Below are 25,272 nucleotides of genomic sequence, written 5' to 3'. Positions count from 1 at the left end.
GGATTAATATGCAAGGCTACAGCCTTGTTGCACTTTAGAGCAAAATTTGAGCAAAATAAAGCCTTGTTAAATAAAATTGGATAAATACGCAAAAAATTGAGCAAAACAAAGCCTTGTTGAATTTTCAGGCAAAATTGAAAGAAAAAAAAAACGCAAGGCTATAGCCTTGTTGCACTTTTGGGCAAAAATTTAGCAAAACAAAGCCTTGTTGCATTTTCACGCAAAATTTGTGCAAAATTTGATAAATACGCAAGGAAATTGCATTGTTGCACTTTTGGGCAAAATTAGAGCAAAATAAAGCCCTGTTGAATTTACGGGCAAAATAAGATAAATACGCAAGGCTATATTTATATAGCCTTGCTGCATTTTTGGGCAAAATTTGAGCAAAATTTGATAAATACGTAAAGCAGCCTTGGGCAAAATTCAAGCAAAATTTTGAAAATGCGCAAGGTATAAAGCTTTGTTGAAATTTTGGGCAAAATTGCAAAAACTTGAGCAAAAATGAATGCTTTTTGTTAAACATGCCATGTTGCATTGTTGGGCTGATAAAATCAATAAATTTACCACGCGTTATTTTACAGTAGCCTAATAATAAATAATTTGATAGAAACATCAGTTGTGTTCATGTTCATGTTCATATGTTGAAAATTCCAAGGCTGCAACAGGTGTCAGCGCTCCATTCAGCGAAGCTTGAAGCTTGAATCTTCCTGGGTTCTTTCATTCAGGCCTGGCTTCATTCATTCAGGCCTTGCTTACAAAACAGGCACTGTTGACTTAGGTGCTGCTTCATGGATGGATGACATGGTTCCTTGGGAGATGCAGTTGTTAATACCACTACGCAGTTGGTTCATATGTAAAAGAAAAAGCAATTATTCTTGAATTAGTTTTGTTTTAATAATCTAATTGAACAGAGTATGATTCTAGCGCAATCTTGTAATTAGGTACACCATTGCAAGCATAATTCAGTTTCAAATTTGGCCTATTCATCCTGGTGAGGTTTGTTCAATTAGCAGGGCTACCAATGTGCAGGATACCAGCCCCACACAGTTTCCAGAGTCATCAGGGCCTTTGCACTGCCCTCCCGGGCAGGTCAGGTGCATGGGTACTTAAGACAACCCCTCTCGATATAATAATAGTATGTGATGTGAATAATCATCAACATAATTCTTTGTGTATCTTGTACAGGCATGCACTTATGGTGATACACTTTGTTTCACCCGTCAAAGTGGGACAGAAAAGTAGCAGAAACAATTCACCCCTTTTGCCTTATCCCCAGTTCCAGAACTTTTGTTGTCCATTTGTTATGTGTGGCAGACAAGAAACGCTGCCACAATAGTTTATCATTGTATTTGGCTCAATAGAAATGAAAGTATTCTGGGATTCCTATATAATACCCTGGCAGATTATTTATTGGCCGTGGCTAACGGCCGAGGTTCTGCAATTCATGGTCAGTGCCTTAATTTTCTCACAAGACAGCAACAAGTCCAAGTATAAGAACCTGTTGTTGTCTTTCCTATTTTCAAGTCAAGGTTTTATTGGGCAGTTATATTTCAAAGGCAATCCCTTGAATGGGCAAGATTATTTGGTCGGAAAACTGACCAAAAGGGGTGGGGGGGGGGGGGGGGCGATACAAACACCCACGCCCCCACCCCCCACCCAAAAAAAAAGAATTAATCAGAAGTACTGTAATAGCAAGACTAGCAGTACCATGCTGTAGCAAGGTCAACAAAACAATCGTTATGAATTATAGGTTACCTTTTTATTTATAGGCCTACATCATACTCAGATCTTTATGAGCTTGTTACTGGTGGTCTCTTGGCATCTTCATGACGGTGGCGGAACACTACAAAGAAAAACATTTTAAAGGACAAAATAAGTTTGCATCTAAAATTACAAAAATTACAAGGGGTAGGTCCAGCAGTTTTATCAAATTTGGACCTAAAATTGAAAGTCGTCAGTTTTATCAAATTTGGGTGTAAAATTGAAAAACCACTAGGGATAATAAGTACAGCAGTTTTGTTGAATTTGGGCCTAAAATAAATTAAAAACACAAGGGTATGTCCAGCAGTTTTATCTAATTTGGGCCTTACATTGAAAAAATCAAAAGGGGTACATGTAATTCTCGCGGTCTGATCGAATTTGGGCCTTAAATCGCATGGGGTAAGTTCAGACGTTTATCTGATTTATGCCTAAAATTGAAAAAATCAAGGGGTAAGTCCAACGGTTTTATCAAATTTGGGCCTAAAAAAAAAAAATTAAAAAAGGGGTAGCAAGTCCAGCAGTTTTATTGAATTTGGGCCTAAGGTTGAAAAAATCACAAGGGGTAAGTCCAGCAGTTTTATTGGATTTTGGGCCTAATATTGAAACAAATCAAAAGGGGTAAGTCCAGCAATTTTATTGAATTTAAGCCTAAAATCGTAATAATCACAAGGGGTAATTTCAGACGTTTATCTGATTTCTGCCTAAAAATTGAAAAAATCACAAGGGGTAAGTCCAGCAATTTTATTGAATTTAGGCCTAAAATCGTAATAATCACAAGGGGTAATTTCAGACGTTTATCTGATTTCTGCCAAAAAATTGACAAAATCACAAGGGGTAAGTCCAGCAGTTTTATTGAATTTGGGCCTATAATTGAAAAAGATCACAAGGGGTAAGTCCAGGAGTTTTATCAAATAGGGCCTAGAATTGAAAAAATCACAAGGGGTAAGTCCAGCAGGTTTATTGAATTTGGGCCTAACATTGAAATAATCAAAAGGGGGTAAGTCCAGCTTTTTTTTCAATATTTGCCAAAAATAAATTAAAATTATCAAGGGGCAACTAGGTCAGTTTTTTCATACTTTAATTATTTGAGGCTTATAGTAAAATACATTGCATTGTGAGCCTTTTTAGCTAGATGCATTTAATCTGGGTTAAATCCTTCAAAGGCAAACAAAAACTGTTGTTTTAAAGAATTATGTATTTACCTTCTTAATTATAGGCCTACATCATATTCAGATCATTATGAGCTCGTTACTGGTGATCTCTTGACATCTTCATGACAATTGCGGACAAACAGAAACACTACAAAGAAAAAACATTTAAAAGGACAAAATAAGTTTGCATCTAAAAATAAAAAAATTAAAAGGGGTAGGTCCAGCAGTTTTATCAAATTAAGACCTAAAATCTAAAGTCAGCAATTTTATCAAATTTGGGCCTAAAATTTAAAAAATCACAAGGGGTAAGTCCTGCAGTTTGATTGAATTTGGGCCTAAAATCGAAAACTCACAAGGGTTAGTGCAGCAGTTTTATTGAATTTAGGCATAAAATTGAAAAAATCACAAGGGGTAAGTCCTGCAGTTTGATTGAATTTGGGCCTAAAATCGAAAAATCACAAGGGGTTATTAGTGCAGCAGTTTTATTGAATTTGGGCCTAAAATCGAATAAATCACAAGGGATTGAAATTGAGACTAAAATTGAAAAAATCACAAGGGGTAAGTCAAGCAGTTTTATTGAATTTGGGCCTAAAATTGAATAAATCACAAGGGATTGAAATTGGGCTTCAAATTGAAAAAAATCACAAAGGGTAAGTCCAGCAGTTTTATCAAATTTGGGCCTTAAATCGAAAAAATCACAATGGTCAAGTCTAGTAGTTTTATCAAATTTGGGCCTAAAATTGAATAAATCACAAGGGGAACGGCTATTAATTCAGCAGTTTTATTGAAATTGGGCCACAAATAAAAAAAATCATAAGGGGTGATCCAGCAGTTTTGTTGAATTTGGGCCTAAAAATTGAAAAATGGCAAGGGGTAAGTCAGCAGTTTTGTCAAATTTGGGCCTAAACTTGAAAAAAAAAAACAGAAGAGGCAAATTTGAGCCTAAAATAAAAAAAATCACAAGGGGTTTAGTCCAGCGGTTTTGTTGAATTTGGGCCTCAAAATTGAAAAATTGCAAGGGGTAAGGCAAGCAGTAGCGTGGAAGCGCTGCCCCGCTGGTAAAACATTTATTATACTCTGTGACATCACAGTGCAAGACGATGTAAGGCACGCGGCGCGCGCATGGGGCGGGCAAAGTCATCAGCAGGCAAGGGGGTGTCGGTATTATAAATAAGTCGTTGAATTGCACTTTCAAAAACGCAAATTTTGCAAACAAAACCGTCCCTAATATATGTGTCAAAGTATTAACTTAAATTCAATTGAACATAGTGCTTTCTTTTTTTATAATAAATTGGTTATTCAAATGATGAAATAACAAATAAATTAGTCTTCTTTTTGAGTGCATTTGATTGGTCAACGCGTATCACGCAGCAATGCTACACATTCATAATACATTTTTATATCAGGCAACTGTGACGACATCTTCAAGTCCCTGTCCCGCATGCAGAACAGGTTTGGGAATCCAGGGGTGGATTTCACAAAGGTAGTCCTAACTTCGGACTAGTCCTAGGCAATGCTAAGAGATATGGCCAGTCCTAAGTTAGGATGAGTTACTGGTCCTAACTTAGGACAAGTCCTATCGTTGCCTAGGACTAGTCCTATCCTAAGTTAGGACTACCTTTGTGAAATCCACCCCTGAGCAGATCATAAAACAATAGCTTTCTGGCGATGGTACGGAGTTGGGACTTGAGTCAAGTCTAGGTCTAGTGCTAGGCCAAAACCTAGTAAATTTGTACGAGTAAGAATTAACGCTATGGACTTTCAAACGTTCTGGAAATTGAAGAAAGAAAAAGTATGTTGAATAGTCAATACTTACTATTGTGCATGACATTCTGACAGCTTGTTGTTGTTGTGTCGAATCCGGCCCCCACACATTCCAGTCAAATTCTTCATGAGAATGACCTACTCTATCAAAATCATCATTATCATTCACCTATTATCACATTCAAGTAACTCACCATTACGCTTTTGTGGCTTTTGTGGTAGTCGTGTCATTGGAAATACCATAAATACTTCAATTTGTTGAACACTAAAGAAAGTACAGACTTTGTGTTGACCACAAAGAACCTTTGACACCGTCCACGTGCAGTCACGTGGTCATGCCAGAGCTTTCAGAACAGTTGTTTTCATTGGTCAGTCTTCATGAATGGTCATAGCCAGTTTCTTTTTCGGAAGTAATTTATCGGAAGTTTTAATAGGCCAACCCAAATACAAATTAATAAAGTAAAATAATCAAGTTACGTTTTTCAAATAAAATATGGCACAACATTGTGTAAAAACTCAGCTCACAATGTATTATACACGGCAATCGTAGCACGTGATCACGCAACTCCCGGGCTTCCAGAAACTAATTTGCATAATAGCAACAAGTCCTCCCCATTGGACAACAATCGCAAGACATTTTTGTTTGGGTATTATTGGGTAAGAAATGTAAATAAAGTAGAGTAAGATGATGCGGATCACTTGAAATTGCCTTTGATCAGAGGTTTTTTGCAGAACTAGACGGAGCCTATCGCATTATAAACCATTTTATTTAGGGGCTTCAAATCTCAAATTAAATGGCCCGATTTTTCCCCCTAAAATGGATTTGTTTTCTCTCTGATGTTCCGATAAATAAAAAAAATAAAAAAAAAAATAAAAAAACGTACCACACTTGTTCACGTCACTCATCATTATGACGTTATTTAATGACGGGATCCTGATCACAATTTGGTAATTATAAGTACATTGTTTTCGTGATTAATAATTAACATCTAAATTTTCTGGTCAAATCTGCCATCATTGTCCTGATAAATTAATGTTTTTGGAACAAAATGTAAGATTTGATTTGACTTTATAAAAAGATTTGCGAGACATATAATTCTGGTTCAATTTTTCTGACATTTCTGGCTAGTTGCTTGAGGGAATTCTTGGATACTAGTTGCACGAGTTGCTAAATTAATAATAATAACAAGTTTTATAAATAGAAAGGTCATTTATTTAATTTGTAGTAAATAAATCAATCAATAAAGGGAAAGGTTTCAGACATCCCCCTTTTCCACTACGCCCTATACAAGTATGCACGAAGTGGTCACAATGTTTTATACACACACACAAAAACCCCCAGAAAAAAGCACACTAACAAGCCAACTTGCAAAAATGAATATTATGAGATTAACATCCAACATTTGTCATGAATGTTAAACTGTTGCCACAGTGCCCCACCTAGTTTCTTGCTCAGTAAGCAAAGAAGTTTGCTGAGCAGCACTTGTTTTGCTAAGCAGCTTTAAGATGACATTATTTTACTCATTTCCCAAAAACTACAACACCTCAGCACAGAATATTTTCAGGGAAGCTTTCTACTATCATTATCTTCAAACTGTGTTTAGTGTAAATCTGTGGACATTGTGTTTCTTGTCCTACAAAAGTTACATACACCCTTTAAGCACAAACATTTGCTTAGCATGAAACTTCTTCCTGGGTAAAAACAGGATTACCAATCAATAGTCATTTGTTGCATATTGCTTGATACATGGTATTCAGCTGTTGTTTGCTAAATCCTGAAAATCACATGAAGAAAAAAAAACATTGGTTGGTAATCCTGTTTTTACCAAGGAAGAAATTTCACGCTAAGCAAATTTTTGTGCTTACATGCTTTATGAAATTAGGCCCAGACAGTCACTGCTCACCCCAACTACAAGAGCTTCTTTCATAGTTGATGGTCAGTCATTCTCTTATACGCTGCTCAATTTCTTTGGAAAAGGCTTCCTGTTTGCCAGTATAGATCTCCTGACGCTGACTATGGAGCAAGCATGTAAAAGAACCTAGTGCGCTTATCGAAAAGAGAAGAGGTTCGACCCGATGTTCCTGGTCCGATCGGCAGCAAATTGCACCACAGCACCTTGTAAAAGCATTACATGGTGCTATCACTATCAGAATTAGGTCTCATAATTCAAACGTAGTCCCACATCTGGCATAAAATACTGTATATTACAGCGCCAGGGGCGTCACTGGGTGACGGACATGTGCGCTATATAAGAAGCCACAATTATTATTATTATTATTAAGCTAGTCGAAACACTGAGGCTAAGGTAGTAGTTAAAACCAGGACAGTTCTGCGAAGGCTCCTGAACAATCCAATAAATCTTCTCCTCGTTAGTATAACATAAAGCAACACAGTTCTTTAAAGGCAGTGGACACTATTGGTAATTGTCAAAGACTAGCCCTCACACTTGATGTATCTCAACATATGCATAAAATAACAAACCTGTGAAAATTTGAGCTCCATCGGTCATCAAACTTGCGAGATAATAATGAAAGAAAAAACACCCTTGTCACACGAAGTTGTGTGTGTTTATATGGTTGATTTCGAGACCTCAAGTTCTAAATCTGAGGTCTCGAAATCAAGTTCGTGGAAAATTACTTCTTTCTCCAAAACTATGGCACTTCAGAGGGAGCCGTTTCTCACAATGTTTTATATCATCAACCTCTCCCCATTACTCGTCACCAAGAAAGGTTTTATGCTAATAATTATTTTGAGTAACTACCAATAGTGTCCACTGCCTTTAAGAACAAACTCTACCTGGCAAATATATATAGATACCTCACCATGCAATACCTCATATCATATATATATTTTTTTAAATGGTTGCTCTGTTTATAATTGCATCTTTTTTACAGTTCAGCTGACTTTTAATAAACAGGTACATTTTCTGAGTTAGATGGCATGCAAAGCATGCACTCTCTATGATACATTGAAATTACATTTACCATAGTTGTTTTCATTAACCAATAAATAGGAACTAGAAATTTTCCAGTTTTATATGTACAGGAAGAACGAAATAGAGAAAACCCTCGATCACGTTTTGACTAAAAACAATGCAGATTCAGGGCTTCGATTTAAAGGAACACAATGCCTTGGATCGGCCGAGTTGGTCTTTGAAAAGTGTTTGTAACCGTTTGTTATAAAATGCATATGATTAGAAAGCTATTTTAAAAGTAGAGTATAATGATCCACAGAAGTATCACTCGAAATTGCACGGTTTTCCTTTTACCTCGTTGACAAACACGGTCGGCCACATAAATGGCCGACCGTGTTAGTTCGCAAAGTAAAAGGAAAACCACGCAATTTCGAGGCAAATAAGTGTGGATCATTGTATTCTACTTTTAAAACATCTTTCTAACCATATGCATTTTATAACAAACGGTTACAAACGCTTTTCAAAGACCAACTGGAACGATCCAAGGCAACATGTTCCTTTAAGGTGTGATTCGACCCAGGATGCACAGAAGTGAAAGGCAGGGAAAGAAACCACTGAGAAACTTTCATTTGCAGAAACTTGATAGTCCATCCAGTAACTTAACATGAATAAATTTGTTGATCCACTCGCCTTTGGAAGACGTCAAAAAAAAAAAAAATCAAGTTCCCTAGCCCTCCACTAAAATTGGTCTAGCTACAACCGTGCCAGTGGGGCTGAGCAAAGTCACACAACAAATAGGAGACTTTCTGGGACGATAGGTGGCAGCAGACTTACCGGTTAAATACATTGTTCTCAGAATTATGTGCATGTTCAGAACTACGTAAACAATGGAAATTTACCCAGTAAGTCTGCTGCGCCCTAGCATTGGAAACTCTCCCATTGGCAGCAACGGCTCAGGCCACGACTGTTTCTAAGGACGTCTTTTACTACAACACATGATGATGTGGTGATCTAGCCATATCCGCAACATAACCGTGGCCGACAATTCGATCACGGCCTTCATGTTTTTGTTATTTTGCTTGTTGGGGTGTTATGTTTGCTCGATTTAAAACTGTAACATACAAGTCCTGGTTTAGTATTGATTAACAAAGATTCCATATTGTGTTTCATTAAAGGGTGTTGCCTTGGATTGGGCGAGTTGGTCTTTGAAAAGCATTTGAAACCGTTTGTTCTGAAATACTCGATGATAAAGATTTGTATAAATGTACTGATCCAGACACTGTGCTTCGGGTTATCCTTTTTTTTTGGTAAACTAACAAGGTCGACCATTTTGTGGAGTAACAAAAAACCTGATCCAAGGCAACAAGTCCCTTAAATGTACTTAGACCTATAGTACTTACTTGGGTTTTTTGTTTCCAACAGTAAAACTTGTATAACCATTATTACTAGGTCTGTCCGAGCTTGCTTTTAGTGGCACATTCTGATAACGCGAGTGCTCTGAAGGCCAATCATTCTGGACTGGTTCTTGGCTTTGACGCTGCCCTCGCAAACTTCTAGAATTGTTTGGTCCTGTGTCTGGTAGAATGACCGGGTTTGATTGCAATGTGCGAATTTGGTTTGGATTTTCATCATTTTCTTCCGGGATTCTATTTTGGAGATGGTTACTCGCTCGTTCATCATTGTTTCCGCCTTGAAAATCAGATGATATCAGCTCGTAAACATCATCATCATCCTTGACTGGATTCCGTATTGGGCGTTGTACATGTAATTTTGCCTCATCACTGTCGCTGTGTACATCATCTGAACATTGTATTGAGTGAACAAAAACCTCTCCATTGTCTTTGCCTGAACATTTCTCCTTCAACTCCTCAATGTCATCATGAACTAGTTGAGCTGCTCTGAACAACTTGCACTCATTAAGCATCGATTCCAATCGCACTAAGGTCATCATTGATGACTCTCTCCTCCTCAAACCCTGCAAAAAAACAATGCCAAGCACAGCGGACGAAGGGTGGAGATGTTTATCAAAGTCCCGCTCGGCTTCCTGCCCGATGAAACATGGCTTGACGAGTAGCCTCCAGCGACGTTCAGAGTCAAGTTTATGAGAGAGTTTGCGGCACCTTCCAAGAGACATTGGGTCAAACTCATTCAGTCGGAGAATACTCATGCCATGATAATCCTGAGGAGACAAGATAAATAATTTTAAAGGCAGTGGACACTATTGGTAATTACTCAAAATAACTATTAGCACAAAACCTTCCTTGGTAACGAGTAATGGGGAGAGGTTGATAGTATAAAACATTGTGAGAAACGTCTCCCTCTGAAGTAACTTAGTTTTCGAGAAAGAAACATTTTTCCACAAATTTGATTTTGAGACCTCAGATTTAGAATTTGAGGTCTCGAAATCAAGCATCTGAAAGCACACAACTTCGTGTGACAAGGGTTTTTTTTTTTCCATAGTTATCTCGCTACTTGGACGACCAATTGAGCTCAAACTTTCACAGGTTTGTTATTTTATGCATATGTTGAGATACACCAAGTGAGAAGACTGGTCTTTGACAATTACCAGTAGTGTCCAGTATCTTTAATACTCCATAAACTCCTGGTCCAGAATTGACATAGCCTGAATTGACATAGGCAGTCGAATTATTCACTCCGAAAAAAGATCGCCGCTGTATAATCACCCACCCATATTCACTGTGCATAACATTGCACGACACGATGCCCCGTACACTATCCGCATGCGGACGCTGTCAGGCCGACAGCCTTGTAGGGTCTGTGTTGAAGCCACTGACCTCATTACTATAATAAGCGAAGAGTTCCCACGGTCAGCTCATTACCATAATGCCCGCGAAAGACGAGACATGTCTACATCACACACACCACCACCACGGACGCTCAGTGAGCATGATAGGCGTGCGTGATTGGACGTCAAAATGAATAATTCATTTGCCTCACATCCTGTGTTGTCTGATAGGTCTGACGAAAGATATACATATTCATGGGCTGCATACTAGCATATCCGAGAGCCCCCCCAATTTTTTCCACTAGTGGAAATTTTTCAATACAACACATTAAACCCGGAAGTTCCAGACCCGACAAGGCTGTCGGTCTGACGGCCTCCGCATGCGGTACGAGTGCAGATGACTTGTGTGCACAGTAGTCGTACGATGTGACAGTGTGTATAGTGTATACGGGTGGGTCATGCAGTGTGATTACACGCAGCATGCACAGTGTATACGGGTGGGTTTACAGCAGCGTCTTTTCGGAGCGAATAATGCGACTGCCTTGAGCAAGGCTAGAATTGACACTGATTCCGAGTCTCATGGGGCCTGATCCATTTCTTGGTCAGTATGAACCAGAATCCAAGAATAATAATAATAGTAATAATGGCTTCTTATAGACGATGTGACCTATGTTTACATTCAAACCGCCCTCTGTTGACAATACACTGTACATGTCATGTTTCGCCGGGCAAAAAGACGCGTAGCCATTGTTAGATTGCTCGACTTTCTAGCTGGCTGCCAAAACACATTATGGTTATCGAGTGACGTCAGAGGTCACATCGCCTATATAGCACTCCTCATATCCATCACTCAGAGATGCCCAATGCGCTTTAACATTCAGCATTTTCCTGCAAGTGTGGGACTAAGTTTTTGAATTATGAGATTCACACCTTTTTACATAGCACCATGTATTGTTTACGAGGTACTGTGGCTAGCTTACCATGCTTTCTCTTTCACTCCGAACACCAATCTCATCAACTACCCGGACAGTCACTCCAAACTCCTCATATGAGCTCTGACAAATACCGATTTCACATTCAAGTGGTCGATAGTCAGCGCCCATTGCAGCCTCCTGAGGTCGGACTTTAAGATTCAGGGTGCAGGATTCCTCAAATTGGTCGACGTCACATCTTGCCAACGAAAATACCTGCAATTTATAACAATAAATATTTACATTAGTTCCTAAAATCTTCAGAGTTAGACTTAACCCAAATTCCAGGTTTTAGCCAGGATTTGGTAAAGGAGTGTCAACATTTGCTGTAAATTTAAAAACTGGGTGTCAAAATTTTTCACTTGCATGTAAAGAAAGATAAAACGGGGTGTGCAAAATTAAAACAGGGGGGTCCAAAAAACATACAGACACTAAGTATTGGCTCTTTACGGGCCAGGTTGACCCGGAAAGTGATTAAAAAAAAGGTATTCTCACTCGGATACTGTTTCAGTTTGAGCCATTTATGAGTAATTTTGGACACAGAATTTAGTCAGCCTCACAGAACCTGGATCAGGGTAAACATCATCATTCTCTGTGGTCCATCAAGGGGGATGTAGAACCGCCCAGACCATACGATGTGTTGCAGACTGCCACAGCTGCTGTAGTCAGATCCACTTCTAGCTGGCGCAACCAGGTGTTGCGTGGTCGCCCTCCGAGTCTTTTTCAGGCTTGGCCAGAACGGAGTTCCCCCTCGAGCATCGACGCTCAGCTTGAGGGCCGCATGTGCTGGAGTGTCTTCTGGAAGTCGACGAATGTGGCCAAAGAGGGAGTATCCTCCGTTGGCATCTGATATTAAATGCTTGAAGCCTACGTCTATCTTCTACCAATAGTGTCCAGGTTTCTGACCAGTAGAGTAGGACGGGGAGAACCCATGTTGTGTACACCCTCAACTTAGCTTTTAGGAAAAGGCGCTTGTTCACAGGCATACTCGGTTGGGATTCGAACCCACGACCTTTGGCATTCTACAGCAGATGTCTTACCAACTACACCACCGAGATTGCCCGGTAGCTAGAGACAGTTCAAACCTATAAGTACGTAGTATACAGCACTAACACACATCGGTGTAAAGGTTGTTGTAATACTGCTTTGTGTGCGCAGGCACAAATGTTGAAGTTGGTAATAAAATACTCCATCTTACAATCACTTCATGGTGGCAGCGGTGGGATATGAAGTGATCGTAAGATGTAGTATTTTATTACCAACTTCAACCTCCACACACAAAGTAGTGTTACAACAACGATAACACCAAAAATTTATAATATCTTTATCCCAATGCAAATTTTTATAGTTTCCATACCTGTTTTTTGAAGGATGTTTTCCAGAGTTGATTTAAACATTCAAGTTCAAATGTCACATCCAGATTGGCATTGTTGGGACCCCTATTGCTGACGTGCAAAAAGAATCCTCGCGATTTATCCAGCAACAACTTGCTGTCCTTCTCTCGTTCCTTGATTGACTGTAGGAGGACGGAATAAAAGATGTTTAAATAAGAATTTGTTTTAGTTTGTCAGGATCAATGATTAATAGAGCGTCAAAGGCACAATATTGAGAACAGGGACAAATTTCATAGAGTTGCTAAACGCAGAAAATAGTGCTTGAATTTTTCCTGCTGAGCAGAAATTTGCAAAGTACCAGTCAGAAATTGTACACATGACATGGTAGTTTGGCTGGTTACCTTGTTCTGGTAAGCATGATTAATATGAAATTTGGGTCTGGAGCAAATTGTTGTGAAATGCTCATGGGTGCCATTTCAGTTAGTAATAATTATTTGATAATCATTGCTGGCAATGCTCACTGTCTGCACTGATTGTTGCATTATTGATGCTTGCTGAAATAGCATCCAGTGAATTAATTTCACATCAGCTCCAACACCCCGTATTTTTTTCCGTCATCGCTTTTGAATCTTTGGGTAGAATTAGAGTAGAATGTCAACCCTGGCCATGCAGTCATGTCGGGCTATTAAGGGTTTTGTCCTTTGGTCAAATATTTGTTGGTCCCAACATTCAACCAGTTAATAATAATAATAATAATAATAATAATAATAATAAGACTTGTAGTGCGCACATATCCACCCTGCTGGGTTTTCAAGGCGCAGTAAAACCAAAAACAAAACAAAAACAAAACAAAAACAAAACACAACACAAAGAAAAACAGACACAACAAAATTAGTCATTGAAAACCTGTGACATAAGATAAGTTTTGAGAAGAGACTTGAATTTTGCAGTACAAAGACAAGATCGAAGATTAAGTGGTAGAGAGTTCCAGATGCGTGGCGCGGCTGAAGAAAAAGACCTGTCACCCCATGAGTGTCGAGACTTGGGTTCAATGAGGAGATGCATAGAACTTGATCGAAGATTCCTTAATGGAGTGTAAACTTGAAGCAGTTCAGAAATATAGTGGGGAGCCTTGCCATTAAGAGCTTTGTGGACAATGAGCATCAGCTTGAAGATGATTCGTTGAGAGATAGGGAGCCAGTGTAGTTGTTTCAGAATGGGGGTGATAGAACAGGATTTTCTAGACAGTGTCACAATGCGGGCAGCCGTTGAAGTCTGGAAATCTTGTTGTTAGTAAGACTGTTAGATAGTTAGATAGTCATCAGCTGTTTGATTAAGAGTCAATATAACGATACGTTTGTGAATGTAACTATGGGACATTGCTTAAAAACTATTGCAAAACACACCGCACACTCACACACCTTATCCTGTCCACCATAATATTGGCAGTCAAAGTTGTGCACAAAAGATTTGACACCCCAAATTACGCGCATTGTTCCGAGGTACATTCTACGTTGTGCAAGGAGGCTATCAAGAATTAACTCGAAACAATATATAAGTACTGAGGTCACGTGCATGTTTTTACGCATACAGAACAGCTATATCCTCCAATGATCTGCCTCCTTTTGGTCTCAGTATTGGCGCTTCTTGAGAGTGTGATGTCAAATGCAAGGGGTCAATTGCCAATATTGTCAAACTTACCTCACATGTCTCTGTTGATTCATCGCAGAAATAAACTTGTAACTTCACACAACCGTGCACCGGATCTATGCCGTTGGTCTGCGAGTTATAAACCTTGATTCTGATTGGTATTAAAGAAGGCTGCGGTACGTTGGGACAACCAACCAAACCAAACCCTGTAAAATGATCAACGACTACCGTACAAAGATTGTCATTAACCAGTATGGTATCGCTTGAGCAGTCGGGAATGTCTGCCCATGGTTCGGTGGACGAATCTTGACGGACCCCAGACAACTTCCATTGAGAAGAATCTTTGACATGGACAGGGAAGCTCAGAATGACTGGAATGTTGAACTTGAGCCCAGAGGTGCCGCAATGAACAATGGGTGTAACAAACCCATTCTGAGAAGATGACGTCAAGTTCTGTTGAACGTAGACGAATATTTCCTGCGGCTCATCTCCAAGAGCACCAGGTGGTATGTAGAGGACTACACCATGTGATTTCAGCTGGAGACGACCACCTCTGCTGTCCACAATACGCCCCGTGAAGTTGACATTACTGATTTCTATCTTAGTAATATCAACATCCTTCTGTTGATTCAAAAGTTTCCTGAATAACTTTAACTCCTTCTTGATTTCTGGTAGTTCCTTGTTTTTTTTAGGAGGGAGAGATGAAAGGGGAGGCTTTGCAGGTACAGGAGGCACAGAAGGATCTGCATGAGGCGCTGGCTTGTTGAGTACAGGAGGCACTGATTTGTCGAGTACAGGAGGCGCTTGCTTGTTGAGTTGACCAGTAGGCACTGCAGGAGGCACTTGCTTGTCGTGTTGACTTGCCGAGTCATTTAACTTGCACCATTCTTCATGGATCTTCTCGGATGAACTCCTCTTGATACACACTGTTTTTGGAAGGGTGGGTGGTGGCGTTTTGCGGACACTTGAGTCTGCATGCTGCTGTAAATCAAAACAAAAAAAGTTAACAAATAATAAGAAGAAGAATTCACCAGTTTTTATATAACCCTTTTCCCAGCCAAGGGCTTTCAAAGCCCTTTCAACATTTATGTACCCCTGGTCACTGGGCCATTTTTATTCATTCCTTAAACCATCTAAGCTCCATGCGGAGATACACAGCCTGTGCAACAAATTAAATTATTTTTGTTTATTTATTTTAAAACTGCAAAGGCGACTAAGCAGGCCGTAAATACATTCAATTACAAATAGTTCAAAATTATGTACAAAATCTGATATATTATGTAATTGTTTGAAAGTTTTTAAGAAAAACAACAAAAGCAAACACAAAAAGCTTGAACCAACAGTAGCGGCCAAGCAAGCCGAAAAGTACACATTTTAAGTACAAATAGTTCTTGTGGGAACAAAAATTATTTGTTTTAAAAATTACAAGATTAACCAAAAAAAACTAAATTAAACACAAAAGCAAATAAAAAAAGCTACATTTGAATGGCACTTAAAAGATACGACAAGTTGTTGAAATGCACAGCAATACATAGGCCTATATCTCATAGGAAACAAACGTATAATGCGCTCCTAAACTAAATCAACCACTAGAACCATCTCTGCCCTCACATGTACCAATTTACCCCTGGGTGAAGAGAAGCAATTATAGTGAAGCGTCTTGCTCAGTTAGGGACACAAATGTCACGACCTGACCAGGGCTCGAAGCCACACTCTGCTGAACAAAAGCACTGGCCATGATACTAATTACTGTACATTATACTATAGCCATAGGTAAGTGTTTCACAAGTTTTCAATGTGGTGATCGCCATGGGTGTACTGCCAAACCAGCCCAAGGCTATCTTGGGTGTCTGTGTGTGTGGTTACCATCTCATGGCACAAACACAGCTGGATAGATCACTCACTGTTGAGGGGAAGTCAACCTGAGTGATATAGCGGTCCTACTACTTGCCGTCAACTCGCCGACTTGCCGTCAACTCGCCGTCAACTCATTTTCGTGCCGTCAACTCATTAAATTTACATGAAAAATGTATAAATGGGACACGGAAGTGTTAAATCTAGGCTAAACTACATATTTCTCATGGTTTTCGGTAAAAATTCATTCACAAAAACGACTTTGTGTTGATAAAAAAAAAGTACCAATCATTGACATCTTGGGCCAAGACTAATCAATGTGAAAAAGCAAGATGGCGGCCGACGGTTTTGCTGTTTCGAGATAATTTTTTCACGAGAAAAAAACTCAATTTTTATTCCGAAATATGACCTAAAACTTTCGCGAATTCTCTTTGAGCTGATACTTTACAGTTCTATGCTTCTTTTGTGGATTTTAAATGTATATTGGAGGAGTTGACGGCGATTTGACGGCGCAAGTGAGTTGACGGCGAGTTGACGGCAAGTAGTAGGACCCTGATATAGTGGTTTATTGGTCAGCACACTGGGTTCAGATGGTTCAGCACACTGGGTATGTCGTCCCTGCAGCCGATGCCACGAAACTCTAGGATTAATCCTAACTCGGGTTAGGACGAGTAACCCGTTCTAACTTAGGATGGGTTCAATGCTTCCTACGTATTTGGATACGGAACTTAACCCGTCGTAAGTCCTAAGATTAATCCTAAGTTAAGAAGAGTTTGGTGAAATCGACGGCTGGACAGTTTATCCTTTGTAGGTTGAACCATGGAAGACCGTTCAGACACACAGGGTTGGACTTCTTTCAACCGAACAGAAAAAAGATTGAGTTGGGCATAGTCACAACTTTGGCTGGTATGACCTCTATTTCTACCTCCATGATACGACTATTAAAACCTATTCTGTCAGGTCTGTTCCGAGTGTTATTTGTTAATTAAAGGAACACGTTGCCTTGGATCGGACGAGTTGGTCTATTAAAAGCATTTGAAACCGTTTGTTATGAAATGCATATGGTTAGAAAGATGTTTTAAAAGTAGAATATAATGATCCACACAAGTATCACTTGAAATTGCGCGGTTTTCCTTTTACGTCAGGAACTATCACGGTCAGCTATTTATGGGAGTCAAAATTTTGACTCCCATAAATGGCCGACCGTGTTAGTCGACAGCGTAAAAAGAAAACCACGCAATTTCGAGGCATATTTGTGTAGATCATTGTATTATACTTTTACAATATCTTTCCAACCATATACATTTTACAACAAACGGTTACAGAGCGCTTTTCAAAGACCAACTCGACCGATCCAAGGCAACGTGTTCCTTTAAGGAATACTTTTCTGTGCTTAGCAAGTTGGTGCACAGAACAGTACATGCTTTTTATGAAATTGAGCCCGTAAATATATCATAGAGTACCTCCAAATACATATAGTCCGAAAGGCATGACTCATGTGTAAATATCTATAATAATGCACCAAGTGTAAATGCTTGATTCAAAGTTCAATTCAAATAATAATTCAACTAAAAACATGCCAAAATAAAACAAGACGTTTCACTGACCACTGGTAGTTTTCTGAGTACAGCCTTGGGTACACGTTCAGCCTTGAGGTTGGCGTTAGTCCCTGAATGCTTTTCATCTTGATCAATACTATCATAAGTATGACCCCAAGCCTCGGTATCATGTAATTCTAACTCAGGTTTTCTTCCACCATGTTCAGATACCTCGCCGTCATCTGGCAAGTTGTTTACACTGTACGACTGTTTTCTGTTCTTACGGTCTGGACAAACTTCCGAACGTAGATGGCGCGCTGTAATATTTTGGTAGCGGCTCCCGATCTCTTTTTCTGTTGTAGTTTTATCCAATGATGGACTTGGGACTTGAACTTCTTCATAGATGTCTGCTTCATCTTGAACATTTCTGGATGAAACACTGGGATTTACTTGATCATCCCCAGCAGGCACATAATACAAGTTTTCAGGCTCTTTTTGCGGTGGAACTTCAGCACTTATTGTTTTCAATGCTGGTTTATTTTCTCTTTTAAAAAAACTCTTAAAGGGTGATTTGTTGAAACGTGATTTATTTGTTGGTGTCACACTGTCAGTGCTGCATTGTTCGCTTTTATCCAGACTTTCTACTGAATCACGAGACTCAAAATCAGAGTTTTTGCTTTTAGAGCGGTGTTTCAGCTTTTCGTTAATTTCGTTGATCAGCTTATTAGGCCTAGTGGAGTTATAGCTTTCAAATGGACCCTGCATGTTGGACGACATGATCAAAGTCATATTAGGAGATCTCTAAAGTCTTTTCTCGTGTTCATTATCTAAACTGGATGGGCTGAACTTTCTCTGGTTTTGATTTCCTCGAATTCAGCAGCAGAACTTCTGAAACAAAAACATGATCATAAGAATTAATTACCGAGTCAATAATTTGTTTCCAAGTTGAGTATCACTACCTAGCAATAAAAGTATGTGAGTGACAAAAATGAAACGAGAATCAAGCAGTAATTAATTGTATCATGAAGTGTTTGTGAAAATAGAATTAGCTGTTGCAAACAATTTACCAACCAAATGGACCGATGGTATAAATGCAAATAATAAGTAATGGCCTGACGTTTCTCAAAGGCTAAAGTCTTGAGAAAGAAGACTCTGCTAGGGTCAAAACGTCAGGCCATGAACTATTATTTGCAAAACGTGTTTGTAATTGACAATAAATAAACATGAGTTTAGTATACAAGCAATCATTAAATTATATCATACAACTGTTTCTGATTAACAATTTTAAATACAAATGATCTGAGCATGCAAGCAACTATTGTATCATACTGTTTGTGAATGAAGTTAAAGACAGTGGACACTATTGGTAATTGTCAAAGACTAGTCTTCACACTTGGTGTATCTCAACATATGCATAAAATAACAAACCTGTGAAAATTTGAGCTCAATCGGTCGTCGAAGTTGCGAGATAATAATGAAATAAAAAAACACCCTTGTCACACGAAGTTGTGTGCGTTCAGATGCTTGATTTCGAGACCTCAAGTTCTAAACTTGAGGTCTCGAAATCAAATTCGTGGAAAATTACTTCTTGCTCAAAAACAATGTCACTTCAGAGGGAGCCGTTTCTCACAATGTTTTATACCATCAACCTCTCTCCATTACTCGTCACCAATTAAGGTTTTATGATGATAATTATGTTTAGTAATTACCAATAGTGTCCAATGCCTTTAAATACAACTGGGTTGAGCATGCAAACAATTATTGTATCATAGGCCTAAACTGTAGTATACCAGCAATAATTAAATTGTCTCAAAAACTGTTTGTGATTGACAATAAATACAACCATATAGAGCACAACTGAGTTGAGAATGCAAGCAATTATTGTACCATAAACTGTTTGTGATTGAAATTAAATACAACTGAGTTATACCAGCAAAAATTAATTGTATCATGAACTGTTTGTAAATAAATCTTGAGTGACTTACCTCAAAAGAAACACGTCCGTCTGCACACGTCCACATAAACCAAGAATGGAGAATCAATGTACCTTCTACAATATATAAAACTTACTGTTGACTTTGTATTATCCTGAATTTAATGGGCCCACGGTATTTCGGTATTTCCTTCTTTGAGTTGCGCAATACAATACAATGACGTATAAACTATTATTGAACTAAAATTTCCCAAACTTTAGGAGTGCGTTTTGGTGACCCCAACCAGAAACATTAATGGTCATCGGTTGAGCGCGGTGACGATGCTGCGCCAGACCAACCGGTAACCGATTTGTGGACTCGTTTGGGCTTTGCATGGTTTAATAGGGTCGCCAAAACGCACCCCAGTTTGAGTCTCAACCTGACCTATAGTTTGGAACCCCCCGCCCCCCACTCCCTGCCATACCATTCTGAACACATGCCATTATAGACTAATGGTCGACTTTGCGAGTTGGGGGTTTATTTCTTTAGTAAAAAATTTAACAGTTATATAACAATCACCCCAGGTTTGGGTTGGTTTGTTGTTGTTTGTTTGGGGATTGTTAGGGTGTTTGTTTGGTTTCCCTTGGGGTGTTTGTTTGTTTGTTTGTTTTGGGGTGTCATGGTTTTTTTCTTCTTTTTTTCTGTTGTTTGTTTGTTTGTTTGTTGGAGTGTTTGTTTGTTTGTTTGTTTTTTTGTTTGTTTGTTTGTCTTGGCCGGGGGTGTATGGTGTTTGCTTGTTGTGTGTTTGTTTGATTTGTTTTCATCAGCGTTAATGTATTCACATCATGTCAAAGTTCACATAAACTTCGTCCAGCATTTCAAGGCATGTCTGAGTGTGTAGCAGACCCATTATTCCACCACGTAGCTGGGGAGTAAGACAGATTCTTAAGGCATTTCTGTTTCTGCCTTTCCCTTTGTGCAGTTCAACCCTAAACAACATAAAAAGGACATGACCAGTTTTGTTGGTACATACTCTCTAAATGTAAAAGAGTGAAAAAGCACTCTTTGAAGAGCCATAATGAGGGACAACTCTTTTTCGAGTGGTCTTCCACTCTTTTAGATTGAAGTTTGCATAGGCTTTTATTCCTAGCTATATGAAAGCACACTTGCGTCACTTTTCACTTTTGGGTTATTTCCAGGTTTAAAACGGTTTGTGGGGACAAAAGTTGTGTTACCTACAAGATAAAAAGTTCGCTGATTTCGAAACCAACCTTTACATTCTTGGGACTTACCATTGTTACAATGCCAGTTTGAACACACAAGACTGCACATGAAGTTTACAAAGCAAGTCCAAACACAATGTTGTGTACAACTTTATGATTTCATACAACCTGGGCCCAATTTCATAGAGCTGCTAAGCACAAAAATTTGCTAAGCATGGAATTTCTACCTTTGTAAAAACAGGATTACCAACCAAATTTCAATTTGTAGCATATTCCTTGTTAATGGTATTCAGCTGTTGTTTGCTCATCCTGAAAATCACGTTGAAAATTGGTTTGTAATCCTGTTTTTATCAAGGAAGACATTTCATGCTAAGCAAATTTTTGTGCTAAGCAGCTCTATGAAATTGGGCCCAGGCCTTGCCGTCATTTCCCTTTGTTCCCCACTGGTTAAAAAAAAATAATAACTTTTAAAAGTTGACATATAAGTACGCCTAACTTTTAGGCCCACCCCATGCACATCGGCTAAAAAATTCCTCATCCTACCACATACTACTAACTTTTACAACTCCATACTACAAATTAACTTCACACCTTAGTTTATATACGACTGTCCACTGACTCCCTAAAAACTCGGTTTTGTTTTCACTTTCAATGATTTTGGTCTTGGAAACCCAATTATATCGACTGCTGCTCATTCAAACCTTATAGTTTGGCCAAGTTGGTCACAGCAGTTACTGTTTGTCTAAAGTTACCCCCCCCCCCCCCAAACCCACCCAAAGGAAAACAATGCATTATTTTCATTTAACGAAATACATCTTAACAGAGCTATACCAACTACTTTGTGATTAACATTGCTTCAGAAACTGGTTACTAGACAATAATTCCACTAAGTTTACTTTGTTGGCGGCAACTGGTGCCCCACACTTTGTTAGCTTAGCAAAAAGAAACGGTATTTTCTGCTAAACAGCTTTTTGAAAATCTGGCCCAGAGGTGATTGGACGAGCAGGTTAAAGAAAAAAGTGGAGTAAATGAAAAATGAAGTATATCAAACACAAATTATTTGTGTTACAATGACTTCACGAAAACATGTTTCATGCCAAGTATAATTAAAAGCAATGGTTCACACTTCCTTCCAGTATTAAACTATTATGAGCGACAGGGCACCAGTCATATTTCTCTGAATGTGTGTGTGTGTGTGTGTTGTAGACTGAATAACATGACAAAATGAAGTCAGAAACTTTTGAAATTCTTCTCCAAAGTCTGATCTTCTGACGTAAAAGATCACACTACCTTCCAATTGCAGAAGTAGCTATAAACCATACTCCAACTTTTCTTCGAGTTGAAAAGGTACAAGCTTTGGGAATCCGTAAAAAGATACCCCCGAAAAAAGCAAGGATCTGAGAGAGAAAAAAAACTGAAGTAAATCTAAATTAAGTTAGTCCCTTAATTTCTCTTGAGAACTAAAAACATGTACAAATGTAGTCCAAAAACGATGAATGCGTGATCTAATCTTTGCACTTCAAAATATTGACAATCAACTCATTGATGCATATCAATATGTAACTATGGGTACCTAGAGGTTCAACATGCGATGGGAACAATTTGGGATTCCCCTAAAGTATACCCCAATGTAGGCACCCATGAATACTAAACACGCCCACAACATCAATAAATATTATTCAACTTCCAATCATGTCAATAAATGATGACTCATTTAAAGGGAACTTTTGATATGGAGTTACGAAATCACAGCAGGCCACTATTTGGTTCAAAACGAAAATCACAGAATTGTTGTTGCTATGAGTGTGAACAATACCCCGTAACCACAACAACAATACCTACTATGTTCATGTACAAGGTAAACTCTAAGATGTTAATTATGCTTAGCATTATTTACATTTCTTAACTATCTGTTTATGCAACCGTACTTCCGGTGTTTGTTATACCGTTACCTGATCATGCTCAATATGTCATACAAACTTACCTCAAAGACACAAGTCTTGTAATATTTAGAAGTCCTAATAAACTCAAAATACATTTTTGAGCAAGTATCTTGTGCAAATATCGCCATTGTGGATACAATTTGGCAAAAAGAAGGACAGCATTAAAGAATTCCAAAACGTATCCATTGTCATAATGCCAAGCCCATCCGTTATGTAAAACCTTTCTCTATTGGTCAGGGCTGATGTTCATATCATCCCATTGACCAATCATAAGTAGCGTTTAAACAGATGCACCTCCAGGTACGCATCGAATAAAATTTCTTAGTTGTAAGTATTCGCCCATTAAAAATTCTTATTGTTGGTAAACTTTGATACATTAACAATGATTGATAGCATTTTTAAATAATCCAGTTTTTAGAAGCATCATTATCTCCCCGCCCCCCAAATTTGAAGAACGCACCCCTCATTTTGGGTCAACTGTTTAAAACAAGCCTCTTTGGAGTCAAACTGACAAAATTAATAGTATTTCTTTACTAAAAACCATAACAAATAATACTAATTACAAATTAAATTATTGTCCTGATTATAGACTGATAATAAGTCAAACTTGGACTGCGATTTTAATTCACTAATTTAAATTGACTGCGTGTAAATGTCGATGCGTTTTGTATGACGCAGTAAAGTTTGCGACTTATAAAAACCCATTTGTAATAAATCTGTTTGATTGTTTTAAATAGTGATTAAACCATCGTAGAATATTCATTGTGAGAGTATCTCTTATATAATTTTTTTATTATTTGAATGAAATGTCCAATATTTTACTGACCAATTATAATCATGACGTCATGCACAGTTCACCCCTGACCAAAACTCTGGTTGGACGAAATCCACCAATCAAATATCACAAAATTCATACCGAATGGAATCCAATTTATGAAAAATGAACTTCACGAGTATTTTCAGTATTTTAGAGTTCTACGTTTGGAGCGTTCTTGGTAAGTTACAGTAGGAAAAACATACATTTCAAGTCTAGTTCATTACTAAGTAAACACGAACCAAATCTGCAAGAAAACTGCACAACACCGCATTACAATTTAGAGCTCTGGTGAAAATCTATTCCATTGGAATCGAAAAAAAAAGATGTTTTTTAAATTTGTTTTCTGTCCAGTATTTTGGAGGTACATTTAGTTGAATCCCCACACATGTTTTCAAAAAGAAAACGATGATAAGTTTCAAAATTGTTGTTCTAACAACAGTCTAATTTTTTGTTGAAATTTGTTTAAGTTTCAGTAGTTTACCAGAAGGGCACGGTGACCTTCATTTGTTTTTTGCTTCCCGAGCAATTCAAAGGATTAAAGGCAGTGGACACTATTGGTAATTACTCAAAATAATTATTAGCATAAAACCTTTCTTGGTGACGAGTAATGGGGAGAGGTTGATGGTATAAAACATTGTGCGAAACGGCTCCATCTGAAGTGACGTAGTTTTCGAGAAAGAAGTATATTTTCAACGAATTTGATTTGAGACCTTTAAGTTTAGAATTTGAGGTCCCGAAATAAGCATCTGAAAGCACACAACTTCGTGTGACAAGGGTGTTTTTTCTTTCATAGTTATCTCGCAACTCCGACGACTAATCGAGCTCAAATTTTCACAGGTTTGTTATTGTATGCATATGTTGAGATACAGCAAGTGAGAAGACTGGTCTTTGGCAATTACCAATAGTGACCACTGTGATATAGACCTATTGTAGTCTCTGGTTTGGGGAAGGAGTTTCAATATTTCGTGCTCAAATTATATAAAGAACACATGACGGGTACATTCAATTCATCTTCTGATAAATACATTTTAGGTAATTGTAGCCTTCGAGAAAGACTCTGACAAGGTTTGTTGATAAATAAATACAAAGAAAGTGTGATGGATGTATTGAAATTGCACAAAAACAACAACGACAATAACGACAAGGACAGCAACAGGAGTGACAGAGACGATTATAATAACAGTTCAAATGAAATTAAAAATATTACTATTTTGTGATACGAATCCACAGATAATTATCACAACACTACTACGAAGTACAGTAATGACTCGAGTTGACTTGAGCCTTGAAATGTATAGTTTCACTTTCTGACGAATTATTATTGTGAATTTTGTTGTCTCCTTTTGAGTTCCTTGTACACAGAAGCACTAACTATTGTCTTTTGAAAAACAATTGCATTCCTACCGCCATAAAAGAGTACAAAAAACCTGCCATTAAACACTGAACCAGAAGCTCATAATGATGCATAACACAAATGTTTTATTGGTTAAAACCTTGGAAACATTTTTAATGGTTATTCTGCATTATCTGGAAAACAAAACCCCCCAAAAACAAATCACCTTAACTAAGTTTAAAAAGATAGTTTGCCATTGTTTGTTTCACAAAAAAAAAACCCAACAAATTCCTCTGTTGTTTCGTCTGAAATGAATTGGGTTTACAGGAAAGTTTAATTTCTCCGAACTGGCTCATCTG

At 38.2% G+C, this 25,272-nt stretch overlaps 1 protein-coding gene and 1 long non-coding RNA gene across 6 annotated transcripts; both read right to left on the bottom strand.

Annotated features, from left to right (window-relative positions):
* Window positions 1–211: 211 nt before the first annotated feature.
* On the bottom strand, window positions 212–4,978 carry LOC117301173. The gene is made up of 4 exons (XR_004520266.1): window positions 4,729–4,978; window positions 2,964–3,060; window positions 1,756–1,843; window positions 212–834 (listed from the first exon to the last, which is right to left on the bottom strand). It is a non-coding gene; the product is annotated as an uncharacterized LOC117301173 (long non-coding RNA).
* Window positions 4,979–8,087: 3,109 nt separating this feature from the next.
* On the bottom strand, window positions 8,088–22,950 carry LOC117300829. Of its 5 annotated transcripts, none has more exons than XM_033784670.1 (6): window positions 19,670–19,751; window positions 17,754–18,572; window positions 14,344–15,273; window positions 12,666–12,824; window positions 11,318–11,524; window positions 8,088–9,770 (listed from the first exon to the last, which is right to left on the bottom strand). In XM_033784670.1, exons 2-6 carry the CDS (start codon window positions 18,471–18,473, stop codon window positions 8,988–8,990), a joined length of 2,799 nt encoding a protein of 932 aa, XP_033640561.1. In that variant the 5' UTR covers window positions 18,474–18,572; window positions 19,670–19,751; the 3' UTR covers window positions 8,088–8,987. The 5 variants fall into 5 exon arrangements, with proteins under 5 accessions (XP_033640561.1, XP_033640562.1, XP_033640564.1 ...); XM_033784671.1 differs by having other exon boundaries at window positions 17,754–18,569; window positions 19,670–19,707; XM_033784673.1 differs by lacking the exons at window positions 17,754–18,572; window positions 19,670–19,751 and adding an exon at window positions 22,805–22,950.
* Window positions 22,951–25,272: the final 2,322 nt, after the last annotated feature.

This window comes from Asterias rubens, chromosome 16 (genome assembly GCF_902459465.1).
Source record: "Asterias rubens chromosome 16, eAstRub1.3, whole genome shotgun sequence".
Lineage (NCBI taxonomy): Eukaryota > Metazoa > Echinodermata > Asteroidea > Forcipulatida > Asteriidae > Asterias > Asterias rubens.
This window is presented reverse-complemented; position numbering and strand designations above follow the sequence as displayed.